The sequence below is a fragment of the Pelophylax lessonae genome (genome assembly GCF_965119305.1).
Source record: "Pelophylax lessonae genome assembly, chromosome: 6".
Lineage (NCBI taxonomy): Eukaryota > Metazoa > Chordata > Amphibia > Anura > Ranidae > Pelophylax > Pelophylax lessonae.
The window spans coordinates 96,444,616-96,460,662 of record NC_138773.1 but is presented as its reverse complement, the minus strand read 5'-3'; the positions used below and the strand labels follow the sequence as shown (position 1 = coordinate 96,460,662).

At 43.0% G+C, this 16,047-nt stretch overlaps 1 protein-coding gene across 1 annotated transcript; it reads right to left on the bottom strand.

Annotated features, from left to right (window-relative positions):
* Positions 1-2,802: 2,802 nt before the first annotated feature.
* On the bottom strand, positions 2,803-15,819 carry COX19 (cytochrome c oxidase assembly factor COX19). The gene is made up of 3 exons (XM_082262222.1): positions 15,677-15,819; positions 10,804-10,915; positions 2,803-3,013 (listed from the first exon to the last, which is right to left on the bottom strand). The coding sequence occupies exons 1-3, from the start codon at positions 15,756-15,758 to the stop codon at positions 2,926-2,928; spliced, it is 282 nt and encodes a 93-aa protein (XP_082118348.1). The 5' UTR covers positions 15,759-15,819; the 3' UTR covers positions 2,803-2,925.
* Between the last annotated feature and the right edge of the window lie 228 nt (positions 15,820-16,047).

Sequence of the window (16,047 nt, the reverse complement as noted above, 5' to 3'; positions counted from 1 at the left end):
TATGCCGTGTAGACTTAGAATGTATGGATTAGATACGTATAAGGATGTATCCAACTTTTGTCATTGGGGGGGGGGCTGAGAAAGTCCAAAACAGGTGGTGAACCCCCCAGTCTAGCAGCCCCTAAACCTCTTGGTCCCAAACATTGTCCACACCTGGCCCCAATGAGAGGGCTCCTAAGAGTGCTTCTAGATGCCAGTGGTGGCCAAGGTGCCGCCCTAGGCCTTGTTGGCCTAGGCCAAGATACAGGGTTGGCACAGTGCACTTTGGAAGTTTACATGCAGTTTTTTATGAACTTTCATAATATTTTCAGCAAGATATATTATTGTATATAGGAATGTGAGCATTTACGTTTAATTTGGAATATTTACAATAGTGAATTTGAATCACTGTTCTTGTACCATACATTTTTTTTTTTTTTTTAGGCAGCACAGCATTATTCACCTACCATTGCACTCTTTGTCTAATAGCTGTAGATAAGCTATAAAGTGCTAGCAGCAGTCCGAACACTTGTTTATTTGAATACACTTACATTGATAGCATGAAAGCCATACACTTTATACACAAATCAACAGTTTGCTACATTCTGAGGAAAGAAGAATGCAATGGTGAGCGCAATATAAAAAGGCCTGGACGTCCATGGAAGACAACAGTAGTTGATCACAGGATCCTCTCTATGGTAGAGAAAAACCCATTCACAACATCCAGACAAGTGAAGGACACTCTCCAGGAGGTGGGCGTATCATTGTCAAAGTCTACAATCAAGAGAAGAATTCACGAGAGCAAATATAGAGGGTTCACCACAAGGTGCATACCATTCATAAACCTGACGAATAGAAAAGTCAGATTAGACTTTGCCAAAAAACATTTTAAAAAGCCAGACCAGTTCTGGAAAAGCATTCTTTGGATGAATGAAACTAGGATTAATCTGTACAAGATTGACGGGAAGAAAAAAAGTGTGGAGAAGGCTTGGAACAGCTCATGATCCAAAGCACACGTCGTCATCTGTAAAACATGGTGGAGGCAGTGTGATGGCATGAGCATGCGAGGCTTCCAGTGGCACTGGGTCATTGGTGTTAATTGATGATGTGACAGAATAAAGAAGTACCCGGATGAATTCAGCAGTGTTTAGGGATATACTGTAAGCCCAGATTCAGCCAAATGCAGCAAACTTGATTGGACAGCGCTTCACAGTACAGATGGACAATGATCCAAAACACACTGCAAAAGCAACCCAGGAGCTTTTGAAGGAAAAGAAGTGGAATATTCTGCAATAGCTGAGTCAATCATTGCATCTCAACCCAATTGAGAATGCATTTTATTTGCTGAAGGCAAAACTAAAGGCAGAAAGACCTACAAAGAACTGAAGACAGCTGCAGTAAGAGCCTGGCAAAGCATCAGAAAGGCAGAAACCCAGTCTTTGGTAATGTCCATGGGTTCCAGACTTCAGGCAGTCATTGCCAATAAAGAATTAAAATAATAAAAAAGAACATTTGATTTTATTCATTTGTCCAATTACATTTGAGCCCCTGAAAATTGGGGAACTGTGTATAAAAATGGTTGCAGTTCCTAAAATTTTACTTGATATTTCTGTTCAATCCCTTGAATTAAAGCTGAAAGTCTGCACTGCAAACTAATTTGGATTGTTTTGTTTTAATTTTATTCTGGTGGCATACAGAGCCAAAAGTATGAAAACTGTGCCTGTGTCCAAATATATATGGACCAAACTGTAAATCAACAGTCAACATTTATGAAGTGATCAAATCAACAATCTCCTAAACAAAAAAAAAAAAAAAAGTCTATATATAAAATAAGTGACAAATCTATAATATCCAAGCATGATATTATCGAAAAATAAATGAACTACAATAATTGTGAACTATGAAAACTGGAACAAACTGGAATTTTGCTCGAGAAACATAAATCAAAAATTCTTAGAATACTTGCAAAGATGCCATCTGATTGCCCACAGGTCCATTTTTTTTTTTTTTTTTTTTATAGGTCAACCCTTAAAGTCAATTATGTATACCCTTACAGCTGTAGATTAGATTTATTTCTCCTTGGTCCATAAGCACAACAAAGTTGCTAACATTACATGTAAGAAACAAATTATTCTGTGATTTAATAGATACAAATTATGATTTGTGAAGTTTAGATCACATTTTTAGACCTCATTTAAAAAATAAAATAAATAATAATGTTTAAAGATCATTCTGTGTTGCCTCGTAGTAACGGTTCAAACCTGCACTGCAAAATTAATTTGATAAAGATAAAAAAAAATAGGGAAAGGCTGATTGGTTCCTCTGGAGGAACAAAAGAAGTTCTTAGTTGACACATGCTAATAAATGAGACTCAGTAGATTTGCAGTAGGGGAGACATACTGTAGCTCCAAGACTTCACACGGAACACATACAGGCGGTCCCCGGGTTACAAACAAGATAGGGACTGTAGGGTTGTTCTTAAGTCAAATTTGTTTGTAAGATGGAACAGGTATATTTTTTATGTTTAGTTCTAGACAAAATAATAATTTAAGTTTTTTTGGATAGTATAGGAAGGGTTAACACCCCTGTACCATTTGTTTTGCTGTCTGTACCCCCGTTTAGAAGATTTCACCTCACTTTCTGTCTTTTGAAAATTTTGGGTTGGTGTGAAAACAAGGATTAGTGATAAAGCTTCAGTGGAGACACCTTTTTCCCAAGAGAACTCTTACAGGAGTGAATTTCCCTTCCTAGGGGTAGATTCCCTCTCACTTCCTGTTGTCCATCTCTGTCGGATGTTTGGAACCCGGGGACCGCCTGTAAAGGGAAAGGGAACCTGTCTGAAGCAAATTCCACCCGCGGTAAATTTGTCCTGTACAGAGAAAACTTCCAGTGTCTTTAAGAAAAGGAATTATACCCCTTCAAGTTCTTATGTAAGGTGCATTGATATTATAACTTGTTTTGCTCTTTTGTTGTTTCTTCATTGACTAGGTCCTTGAATCCCAGCTTTTCCATTGGTTCCTTGGCCATTAGTTGTCTGCAAAAAAAATAAAAGCATAGTGTGAAAACACGTAATATTTATGTTCATATTCATGTCATATGGAAGAGTTGAAGAGATTCTGTCACTTTGGACATTCAGCCAACCTCCCAACCCATTTATACACACCTTTGATGTGCTCCCCCATGGCTCTGTTACAACCCTAACATACCGTATATACTCGAGTATAAGCCGACTTTTTCAGCACATTTTTTTGTGCTGAAAAAGCACCCCCTCGGCTTATACTCGAGTGAGAAAAAAAATGAAAATGGAGAAATGGCAGGAACGTTCAGGAATGACCGGGAATAACTGTATCTCACCCCCAACCCTCCCGCCCCGCATCCGCCACCGTTAATATGGTAATATGCTGGAATAACATGACCCGCCGCTGACTCCTCTGTAGCAGAGGAGCGGAGGAGACAGTCAGCGGACAGTCAGTGGACGAGCTGCGCCCGCACGTCACACCATGGAAGGAGCCAGTGCTGGCAGCCGCTGCTGAAGAAGCAGTGAAGAGGTGAGCTGCCTGGGAGCAGGAGGCACTGAGGGAACCGTTACCCACACCTGCCACCATCTGCAGATCAGCAGCATCCAGCACCCCAAGGTTCCTATACAATATATTTATTAGTTTATTTTACGGTATATATTTTATTTATTTATTATTTATGGTTGACCTGGGTTGAGGGGGGGGGGGGAGGCCTAATGTGCTGTAATGTACTGTAATTTTATTGGTATCTATTTTTATTTTTAAAATTTACCAGTAGCTGCTGCATTTCCCACCCTAGGCTTATACTCGAGTCAATCATTTTCCCCATTTTTTTTGTGGTAAAATTAGGGGCCTCGGCTTATATTCGGGTCGGATTATACTCAAGTATATACGGTAATACCCTGTGTTTCCCAACATATGCCCTCCTAGACACCATACAACACAGTGAGATAAATAAAATTAAAACCCGCGCTGCTAGTGCTAAATGGCTGTGTTAAAATATTAAATTATTAAATTGGTGCAGCTGCTGTGCATCTAAGTAAATCTTAGAAGAAATATGTGAAGTAAAAAATACAGCGCTAGCATTTCATAAAAATGTGTATCCCAATATTAATGGTGTATATAAATATATAAAAATATGTAGAAACAACCATGTGTTACAATCAATAATAAAATTCTTGATCGTGATATATCCAATAAAGTGCAAAGTGATAAATATAAATAATTAAATTACCTTTGAAAACGCCCAATAGGCGGGTGAAACGCGTCGACGCAACTTCCGGTACGGCTGGAACGCATCGTCATTTCCGGTTTGCTTCCTGGATCTCAGTGGAACGCACGCCAGCAGCAGCGTCCACCACGATTGTCAGATCTGTTTAACTGTTTAACATGCGGTTTCTTTTCATTTGAGTCTGTAAGTATGTTTTATTGCTTTGGGGGAATAAACTAGTCCAAACCTACTACACTATCGGTCCCCTTTTTTTCTTACATCTGGGAAAAGCTGAGCCTACAGTCGGAGCGATCCCATATAAGGCATCTTTAATCCTGGAATATCTACACCAAGAGCTGGGTTGCCAAAGCCATCTTTGATCTAATCAAGCGTTTGAAATTCAGATCTGTGGTGAGTAGGGAACCTAGAGGGTCTGGCCACTCACTTGAGCACCGTTTGATCGGTTTACTGCACCTGAGCACTTTTATTTGGACACATAATATCTAAGGACCGTTTTATCAATTTGTTGCAATACATATTGGTTTCCTACTTTTATAATTAATTATATCACTTTGCACTTTATTGGATATATCACGATCAAGAATTTTATTATTGATTAGAAACAACCATGTGTTACAATCAATACGCTTGATTAGATCAAAGATGGCTTTGGCAACCCAGCTCTTGGTGTAGATATTCCAGGATTAAAGATGCCTTATATGGGATCGCTCCGACTGTAGGCTCAGCTTTTCCCAGATGTAAGAAAAAAAGGGGACCGATAGTGTAGTAGGTTTGGACTAGTTTATTCCCCCAAAGCAATAAAACATACTTACAGACTCAAATGAAAAGAAACCGCATGTTAAACAGTTAAACAGATCTGACAATCGTGGTGGACGCTGCTGCTGGCGTGCGTTCCACTGAGATCCAGGAAGCAAACCGGAAATGACGATGCGTTCCAGCCGTACCGGAAGTTGTGTCGACGCGTTTCACCCGCCTATTGGGCATTTTCAAAGGTAATTTAATTATTTATATTAATCACTTTGCACTTTATTGGATATATCACGATCAAGAATTTTATTATTGATTGTAACACATGGTTGTTTCTACATACATTATATATATATTATATATATATATATTATATATATATATATATATATATATATATATATATATATATATATATATATATATATATATATATATATATATATATATATATATATATATACACACCATTAATATTGGGATACACATTTTTATGAAATGCTAGCGCTGTATTAATTTTTACTTCACCATACAACACAGAGCTTATGCAGGGTTAGGACGAATGGCTCCATCACAGAAGTGGCATGATGGGGGAGATAATGAAAGGGGAGAGCACAGTTGGGCTTTCAAAAGATTCTGAATGACGTTGAGCCTCTTTAGTTCTCTAACGATAGGTAAGAACATACTGTATTTTGGCAGCAGAGTTTTAGCATGCATAATACTATCAAATGTATAACACAAGCTGCAAAGAAAAAGGAGATGTCTTCAAACTCATACTGGGAAAAAGAACATTCAGAATCCAGTCCTCCTAAAGACAGCAAGTTGAATCCTAGCGACTTACAGTGGAACTGTAGCGAGGACCTTTTTTTTCGTTTCGGATGGAAAAGAATGGATAGAACCTTGTTCAAGTTTTTATTGCGGTGTCCACACTAGGGATACTAGTTCACATTTCCTGTCCTGGTGACAACACAGGAAATCAGGGGAATATCGCCAATAGGAACAAAACAAATCTAACCGAAGTTCTAAAGCCCCGTACACACGTACCGATTGTCGGCCGTAAATATTCGGCCGACGACCGATCGGCCGATTGTAGGCTTGTTAGTATGATGCTTCCGACAGCGCATTTTCGGCCGAACAGAATCTGTCGTGCAGGCATTAAAATTTTTGTTGGCCAACACCAGAACGGCCGATTGTTCACCAGTCAGTACAGATTTCGGCCGACAGACAGCTCAGAGCATGGGCATGCTCAGAGAAGAAAAAAGACAAGGAAAGTTAACCATCACATGACATCACTTCTGCAGTCGGCTGTTGTTGGCCGACAAAATTCGTGTGCAGTCTTTTGCAGTTTTCAACAGACACGACAGCCCTGGACAAAAGACGGCCGATCGTTCGGCCGACGATCGGTACGTGTGTACGGGGCTTAAGTATTTCTCACAGCAGTAAAAAATGTTTTTTTTTTTTAATCAGTGTCACTAGTGCAGAGATTCCCTTTAACCACTTGCCGACCGCCGCACGACTATATACTGTGGGGTACGTCACTCGCCCACGAGCCTCTAGGGGGCGAGCGCGCGCCGCCGGAGGCGCACTCCCACCCCCGCTCGTTCCATGACATCCCCGCGCATGTGACTTCCCATTCATTTGTCGGTCCTCTCCTGCACACTGCTTCCGTCCCTGGAGACCGGACTGGATCGGGTGCAGAAAAAAGGTAAGTACAACGATTTTTGCTTTACAAAGTTAGATAAATTAGGTTTAGAATGTGGCAGGTTTAGCGTTAGTGAGGTTTAGCCTGGACTTATCCTTTAACTCTAGCATTGCCAGATGCATCCATACATGTTGACATCTGTTTTGATGTGTTTCTATTGGTTTAAATTATAAAAACGCATCAAGATAAAAATGCAGAGGTGTGAATAGGCATTAGGACAAAGTAGTGAGAGCAAGTGCACTTCCCCTTATTTTTTGCATGTATTAGAATACAGCAGCTCAAGAATATAATTTTTCCCAAGGAATGCAAATAATATCTTGGTCAGGCAGTTTCACAAGAAATTCTTGTAGGTTTACTATATGAAAGGGAACCTATTGTTAAAGCCCAACCCAGGGAAATTTAAAAGTGATCTCTTGCAGTGGGGCCGGGCCTGCACTGAAAGAGTTAATTGCTTGTTTAGGTCTAAGTGACATAGAACAGAATATTTACTTATCCAATCTGTACTGCTAGACTGGTCCCAGCAGCGGCTTTTACCACATGCTAAAGCGTACTAAGGTGCAGATTTAATCAAGAACTATGCTAGGTCCATAGCGCAATAGATGTGATGATGCCGAGGGACAGTCCACCCACAGAGCGTGGGGGAGCACCATATGGTGGGGGGGGGGGGGGAGAATTAGTAAAAGGTAAGTAGAAGTGCTTTTATGCTCCCCTACACAAAATGAGCAGTTAACTGTTTGCCGACCGCCCGCCGCATATATACTGCGGCACGCTGACTCGGCTGCGGGAATTGACGTATGTATACGTCGGCTCGCAAGAGCGGGGCTGGGAGTGAGCGCGCGCTGCCGGCAGTGCGTCTCTGCCCCCACTAGGCAGAGGGGATGCCGATGCACGGGGCCGGCGGCCACGATCGACGCCGGACACCCACATCGCTCCCCGTTGAGAGAGAAGGACAGACTCTCTGAAATGATCACAGGGCGCCTGTGAGCCTTCTATATAGGATCACAGGTCTCTATGATCATTTCAAAATGCCCTTCCCCCACAGTTAGAAAACACTCCCCTAGGCTCACACTTAACCCTTCGATCACCCCTAGGTTAACGTCTTCCCTGCCAGTTTCAATATCACAGTAACAATGCATATTTTTAGCACTGATTACTGTAGTAATGTCACTGGTCCCCCCCAAAAGTGTTAAAAATGTCAGTTAGAGGTCGGATCTGTCCGCAGCAATGTCGCAGTCCCGCAGATCACTGCCATTATTAGTAAAAAAAAATAAAAATGACAAATAAATCTTTCCCCTAGTTTGTAGATGCAAAACCTTTTGCGCAAACCAATCAAAATACGCTTATTGTGATTTTTTTTTACCAAAAATATATAGCAGAATACAAATTGGCCTAAAACAATGAAAAATTTAGATTTTTGTTTATGGAAATGTTATTTAGCAGAATGTGAAAAAAATTGATTTTTGTAAGAACTTACCGCAAAATCCTTTTCTCTGATGTTCATCAACAGACGCAGCTCCTTATCTTCATGACTGATAGGGTTATGCTCCTCCTTCTAGGAATAGGCACTATGCAGGGAAAAAAAAAATAACTTAACCACGCCTATGGGGGCTGTCCCTGCAGGCATAACCCCTCAGACTCTGCTATCATGAAACCGTTTAGTTGCAGTGTTTAGAATACAAAAAACCCCATACCTCAGAAGTAGAGGGGCAGGTGCTGCGTCTGTCGATGAACATCACAGAAAAGGATTTTATGGTAAGTTCTTACAAAAATGCAGTTTTCTCTATCATTCATCGACAGACGCAGCTCCTTATCTTCATGACTCATAGGGATGTCCCAAAGCAGTATAATCATAGGGGGTGGGAAACAAAACGCAAGTCCCCAATGGCTAAACTTAGCTAACCAGGCAACATGGAGCTCAACCAGGAATGACTGGAGCTCCCCCGGAAAAAACTGAGCCCTCAAAAGAGAAACTAAACAAAGTTCCCTTTTAAACTGCAGCCTGCAAAACCTTGCGGCCAAAAGAAGCATCCGCGGATACCAACACATCTACCTTGTAGAATTTTGTGAACTTATGCACAGACAACAAATTTACCGCCTTGCAAACTTGTAGCACCGACACCTGATGTCGAAAAGCCCAGGCGGCACTCAACGCTCTGGTAGAATGAGTCTTCACTGGGAAAGGAGGAACCTGACCCCTCAGTGAATAGGCCTGTACCACCGTCTGCCAAATCCATCCGGAAATGGTCGCAGCAGACACAGCCAATCTCTTACGAGGTCCACCAGTAAGGACACAAAGGGCGTCTGATTTTCTAAAGGACTCAGTGGTCTCTAAATAACCTTTTTTTTTGTGTAATGTCCCTATAAGACCGTGAAAACCGCGGTCCCACTGCTATTACTGCGGATTCACAATCCCTGATAATTATGTAATAATAGCAGATCAGAAGAGGAACAAACCCACAGGGAAACTCTGGAATGTTAACAGACCACAGAGAAGCATCCAGCCTGATTAGTGTAAAAATGAAACTAACACTGTCTGCACAGGAAGAGGAAGAAGCCCTGCCTCTATCATTACAAGCCATGTCGCATGCCTGTCCATCCCATGGACCTCAAGAAAATGGCCATTCATACATTCTCAAATGGGGAAGTATAGAAAATGGCTGCCCATGCAAATTAATGGGAACACAGAGATCATGAACCACAACAAAATGGCGGCCCCCACGGCACGCCATGCAGTCTCCAGGACCTACCAAAGGGGTCCCAGAACGATAGGCATCTAAAGGTCCCTAGTCAGTAACCCAGCCAGGATAATCCACCCCACTTAAATAAGCTCCTTAACGGCTGCAATATTATCACCCCCCGCCACCCCAAGGTGAAACCCGCTAGGGGTAGGGGAATGCCAAGGGGTACACCAGATTAGTCCTCCGGGGTGCCAGGGAACCAAGGGAGCCACTAAGGTTCAGCCATTCCAGGGAGGGGCTCACGCCAAGGGTGTTTGGGGGGACAATTTTACTCACCATACCACGGTACCAGGTGGGCACCATTCCAAAACAGATCACCTCCCATCTGGAAAAGGGGTGTTGTCAGCCAAGGGGAAGCTGCGACTCAGAGTGTCCAGGGCGATGCGTCCCAGCGACATTGTCCATTTGCAGGCTCATCCTCATCCGTCGGGGCAATGTCGTGGCGAGGTAGGTCCTATTCCTAACACTAGGCAGAACAAACTGATGAGAGTCTGAGGGGTTATGCCTGCAGGGACAGCCCACATAGGCGTGGTTACGTTTATTTTCCTGCCTAGTGCCTATTCCTAGAAGAAGGAGCATAACCCTACGAGTCATGAAGGTAAGGAGCTGTGTCTTTCGATGAATGATAGAAATATTGTTGTCTTTTTTTTTTTTTCAGAATTGTCGCTCTTTTTTTTGTTTATAGCGCAAAAAATAAAGCTTTACAAATCACTTTAAGCTCAGATAGTAGAGGAAAAAAAAAATATTTGGATGCAGAACCCCTGCTCAAAAATTCCATGACATCTGGTCTCGTGATACATTTCCTTGGTGGTTTGCATATTTGATTTTGTGGTCAGATCATAACGTCGCTAGCCATGGTAAAGATTGCAGGCCGTCTCGTAAGTTTTAAAGGGTTAAAGTATATGTAAGCACTAACAATAAATTTCTCTTGTTTGCTACCATTTGGTCTTACAAAAACATTATAACACTTAAAGCATTTTTTTTTTTTTTTATACTTGTCCAACATATGTAAAAAAAAAAGGCAGTTCAACCAGAGGCAGAAAGTACAGGTAGTTATTAGTTAGAATTGTTCCCTTCAATCTCTGAACTACAAATAACCTACCCCCATTATGGAGAAGAGAGGGAGGTGTTATGTAGTTGTAACACAGGTTATGTAGTCCTAACACATTCCATGTCCTGGGGTGCCAAGGCTGCTCAGTACGGTTGTCACCCTAGGACCAGAAGTGTGCTAATGACAGGATTACCAAGTAAAAATAAAGGAAACAAGTGCTAAAGAAAACTAATGCAGCCACCATTAGTGGTAAGCTGCAATACTATTATTTTTTGTTTTTGGGTTTAGATGCACTTTACATATATGAGGGTTCTCATTTGAACTTGGTGTGCACAAACCTTTCCATTCTGCATTCCAAATATTCCTTTGATTCTTCTCTGCACAGATTACTCTGAAATGAGTTTTCCCGTAAACATTTCATGAACTTGTTTTTGAAAGGTTTACATTCACCTGTAGGAAAAAAGTGGATGTGATCAAAATAAATGAATTACATGCAAGTACACAAAGAGTGGATAAAACAAAATCATTCCCTGGCAGCTGATCTCCACTGAAATCTGCACCCAGTCTGTAAATGCAGAGGCAAGGCTAGAGTCACACAGTAGCTCTTCATGCCTGGAATTTATTTGATTTACACATTTTTTTTCCAAGTAGCATAACTTCCATCGATGAAAAGCACTCTATGAATGGAGGCAGCAGAATTTTCATTCATTCACCTGTCCTCCATTCATAGAGCACTTGATGGAAACAATAGTACAGCTTTGATGAATGGAGGAGGGGGCTGGAAACAGAAGGCAGTGTCAGCAATCTTGACCAGTGCTTATAACAGCTCCAGCGCCTGTATGTACCTCCCACAGCACCATAAGATTACTGCTGCAGGGGAATGAGAATTGGCAGACGACAGAAGATTCCAACTAGGACAGCCAGTACAAGGAACACTTCTCAATAAAGTGTCTGTAAACGTTCACTCCCTTTTTATTTTTTAAATTAAAACAAGCGCTGTATACTTACCTACTCTGTGCAATGGTTTTGCACAGGGCAGCCCCCAAAACCCCTCTTCTTGGGGCCACCCACTGGTGCTTCTGGGTCCTCCCCCTGGTGGAGTGCCCTAAAAGCAAGCCACTTGCTATAGGGGCACTCATGTGGGCTCAACATGACCACTAATAATTGATATTTTGCACCAGTGGACTATTGCACACATCTCAGATTTTTTTGTCAGCCGTTATTGTCCTCCCTGGTTAAGTCTAGTTCTAGAAATGGGGGTGCTAAACCTGTGGCCCGTGGAGAACTCTGATGTGGCCCATGACCTCAAAACCAGGGAAGCACATGCCCATGCTCTGGGATGGCGGGTTGGCAAGCCCAGATCGCAAGCAACAGGTTGCTGACCCACCATTCAAGAGCATCAGAGTGTGTGGAGCCAGCGCTGGCAGTGGAGGAAGCAGGCGGTTGTGGAGGGAGCAGGGGCCGAGGCGTAACACATCAGTTTGAAAGAAACTTTTTGGGAGGCTCAGGACAGGCTTGTGACCTCATACCAGGGAAGCACATGCCCAAGCTCTTGGATGGTGGGTTGCCGACCCACCATCCCAGATCATCAGAGTGTGTGGAGAGGGTGCTGGCAGGGGAGGAGGCAGGTGGCCATGGGATGGTGGGTTGGCCAGCCCAGATTGCAAGCAAAAGGTTGCCAACCCACCATCCCAGAGAAACAGAGTGTGCGGAGCTGGTGCTGGCAGAGGAGGAAGCAGGCGGCCGTGGAGAGAGCAGGGGCTGCATAAGCCGATGCTTACTCTTTAGCGCCGGCTCCTGTCCCAGGTAGAGTCATACTAAGTGCACTTTGCCTGGGAACTTTCTAGCAGCCTGGAGGGTGATGGCAGCAGAAGCTGGAAGATAATAAGGTCAGTGTAATAAACATCACATACACTGCACTTTTGCAATGGTATAGTCACATTTATAAAAAAAAAAGAAAAAAAAAAAAAAAGGTTGTTAGGCTGTGCTGCGACCGTGGTGTGGCATATCAGTATGAAAGCAGCCTTATAGGAGGCTCAGGATAGTAAAAGCTTATTTAAATTTGCAGCTTGAGGGGTGGTAACACCTCTTAGTTCATTGTGACCTGTGACCGGTTACCAATTCACTTAAAGGGGAACATTACCCATAACAACTTGATAAAAAAGACAAAAACAAGACTTACCGGCTGGATCGCCAAGTGAAAATAAAGGAAAGAAAGCCTAAAAAGAAAAATGAATGCAGCCATCATACCTAAGAAATAGTAGGCTGCAATATAATAAATGTTTTTTTACGATTGGGTTTAAAGAGGAAGTAAAGTCTGTTAATTTGTTTTTTTCTTACCTGGAAAATAAAGGCATAATGTGCTAGTATGTATTGCATACTAGCACATTATAGGACACTTACCTCCAAGCTAAAACCCTATCAACCCCGCTGGAGGCTGCATCCATCTTCGCCTGTCTTCCTTTCAGGTCTGCAGACTCTGGCTGTGCTACTAACCAGAGCTGCAGGACATCACTGCCGCGCATGCTCGAGGGAGCCGCCGGTCAAGGCACAGGGCTCTGAAGGAACTGCTTGAGCGGCCATTCCTTCAGAGAGCATGCACCGATGACATCAGCTATGTAAATATCTTCTAAACAGTGCAAGTTTAGCCACATTAAGACTGCCTGCCGCAGATTTACTGCAGCAGGCAGCCTCTCCTGCGCGAAACCCTTTGATCACCCCTAGATTAACCCCTTCCCTGCCAATGTCATTATTACAGTAACAGTGCATATTTTTAGCACCGATTGCTGTGGAAATGTCACTGGTCCCCCCCAAAAGTGTCAAAAATGTGAGTTAGGTGTCTGATCTGTCCCCTGCAATGTCACAGTCCCACAAAAAAAAAAATTGCTGATCGCCACCATTACTAGTAAAAAATAAATAAATAAAACAAATCTTTCCCGTAGTTAGTAGACGCGATAACTTTTGCACAAAACAATCAAAATACGCTTATTGCGGTTTTTTTTTACTAAAAATATGTAGCAGAATACAAATTGGTCTAAAAGGATGAAAAATTTAGATTTTTTTCATATTTACATAGCAGAATGTGAAAAATATTGTTCCCCCCCCCCCCCCCCAGAAATGTTGCTCTTTTTTTTGTTTATAGTGGAAACAAAAAAAAAAAAAATAATAATAAATCACAGGACGTGATCAAATACCACCAAAAGAAAGCTCTATTTGTGGGGGGAAAAAAAGGACATCAATTTTATTTGGGTACAGCGTCGCACGACTGCGCAATTTTCCGTTAAAATAACGCAGTGCTGAATTGCAAAAATCATATCGATATTTTTTTTTTGTGCCCGTCCGCTTCTTCCCCTTAACCTGAAACAGAATTGGATAGTTAAGATTTTTTTTTTTTTTTTATTCACTCACCTTGTAATTGAAGATCGAAGATACTCACCTAGTCTTCACTTCCTCCCTCAGCGCCGCGGCTCACCCGTCACTTCCTGGCTTGCACTGATTCCTGGGAGCTGAACGTCATCGCTTCCAGGAATCAATGCGACGGCACCGGCCCCGCTCGTCACTTCCGGGTGACGCCGCATTCCCTGCTAAACAGCTTCTGGGCATGCCCAGAAGCTGTGGAGGAATGCGGCGCCGCACCGGAAGTGACGAGAGGGGCCGGTACAGGCGCATTCTGGGACAAGAAGACACCGAAGAAGACACAGAAGAGGACCGCGCCGGCTTCAGCTGCCCACAAGAGAGATGGCAACGCTGTGGAAGAAATTTTATAAGTGAGTATTTCTTCTTGCAGGTAAGTGCGACCCGGGACAGATCAGAGGCTATCCATTGTGGAATGTGCTAGCCCTGACTGTCCCGGGGGTATGTTCAGTGAAAAATGACTTCTGTGCCCGGAACTCCGCTTTAAAGGGGGCAAAACCTTCCGGTCCAGGACTGGTTAAAAGACATTTACAGTACCTATAGGTAAGCCTTATATACTTACTTATACAAACATTTCAGGGGGATTTACAACCACTTTAATGATGCTTTAGGCCAACCACACGTATACACTATATTGCCAAAAGTATTGGGACACCTGCCTTCACACACATATATGAACTTTAATGGCATCCCAGTCTTAGTCCGTAGAGTTCAATATGGAGTTGTATGGTTATGAGTAAGCGATCAAAAGTATGGTGAAAGGCGTCAACCTGTATACCTGTCCCTGTGATGTACTGTAAAGTTTGTTACCTGTGGTGAAGAATAAAACACTTCTATGGTTTCACCCAATCCTGAGTGCGGTCACCTCTTCTTGCTTTGGATTGTTATTTGGACTACGGATCCGACTCGCACCTGGAACGTTGTCTCACCTGAGCGGCTGTCTGTGTAAGGATTTATTCAATATTGAGTTGGCCCACCCTTTGCAGCTATAACAGCTTCAACTCTTCTGGGAAGGCTGTCCACAAGGTTTAGGAGTGTGTCTATGGGAATGTTTGACCATTCTTCCAGAAGCGCATTTGTGAGGTCAGGCACTGATGTGGACGAGAAGGCCTGGCTCGCAGTCTCCTCTCTAATTTATCCCAAAGGGTTGAGGTCGGGACTGTCAAATTCCTCCACCCCAGACTCGCTCATCCATGTCTTTTATGGAGAGTTAGAGCTGTTATAGCTGCACAGGTTGGGCCAACTCAATATTGAACCCTATGGACTAAGACTGGGATGCCATCAACCATTCGGCACTCACGCTATAGCTGAAAGGCGGCCACAGCACAGGCTTAAAATGCCGGGAGGAAATTCCTGTTGCAGGCGGAAAGTCCTGTGATTGCGGAGTCCTTTAATAAAATGAATAGAAATATAACCAGCAAACATTGCTGCACCCATTGTAATAAAGTACATGGAGAACAAACCATTCACTAATCAGTGATAGCGAACCTTGGCACCCTAGATGTTTTGGAACTACATTTCCCATGATGCCCAAATACACTGCAGAAAACAGGAGCATCATGGGAAATGTAGTTCCAAAACATCTGGGGTGCCAAGGTTTGCAATCATTGCACTAGATGTTCTGTACTGACCATATTCATCCACCCAGGGGCGCTGTTTCACAGACCTGCAATTACTTTTCCTCTCACTATCCTTATCAAAGCTAAACAGAAGGGTCAGATTTTCCAATAGAAATAAATGATAACTAAGTGACCGCCCGGCTACTCCCAATCCCTTCTCCTGCTGCCCACAGCTCACCAAAGTGATCCAGAGGAAAAGCTCCCTTGTCTGGAGCTCGAGGTTTGAAATTTTTTGTCCCGAAGTTCATAGCAGTCGACATGTTGATTAAAAAAAAGCTCGTGACCCGCTTCCTGTAACCTCTTCTACTGTGCGCCTAAAGGGCATGCGTGCCCTTATCGGACTGGACGGAGACAGCTTTGTTGCACTCAGTACGCATGCGTGCCCTTATCGGAATGGACGGAGACAGCTTTGTTGCACTCAGTACGCATGCGTGCCCACTTCTAAAATGGGAGAGGCTGCTTCGTAATACTCGTTGCGTGTGCGTGCTTCTGGCTGCACACGGCTTCGAAGAGTTCATTGCACATGCGTATGCCATGACGGGTCAGCAT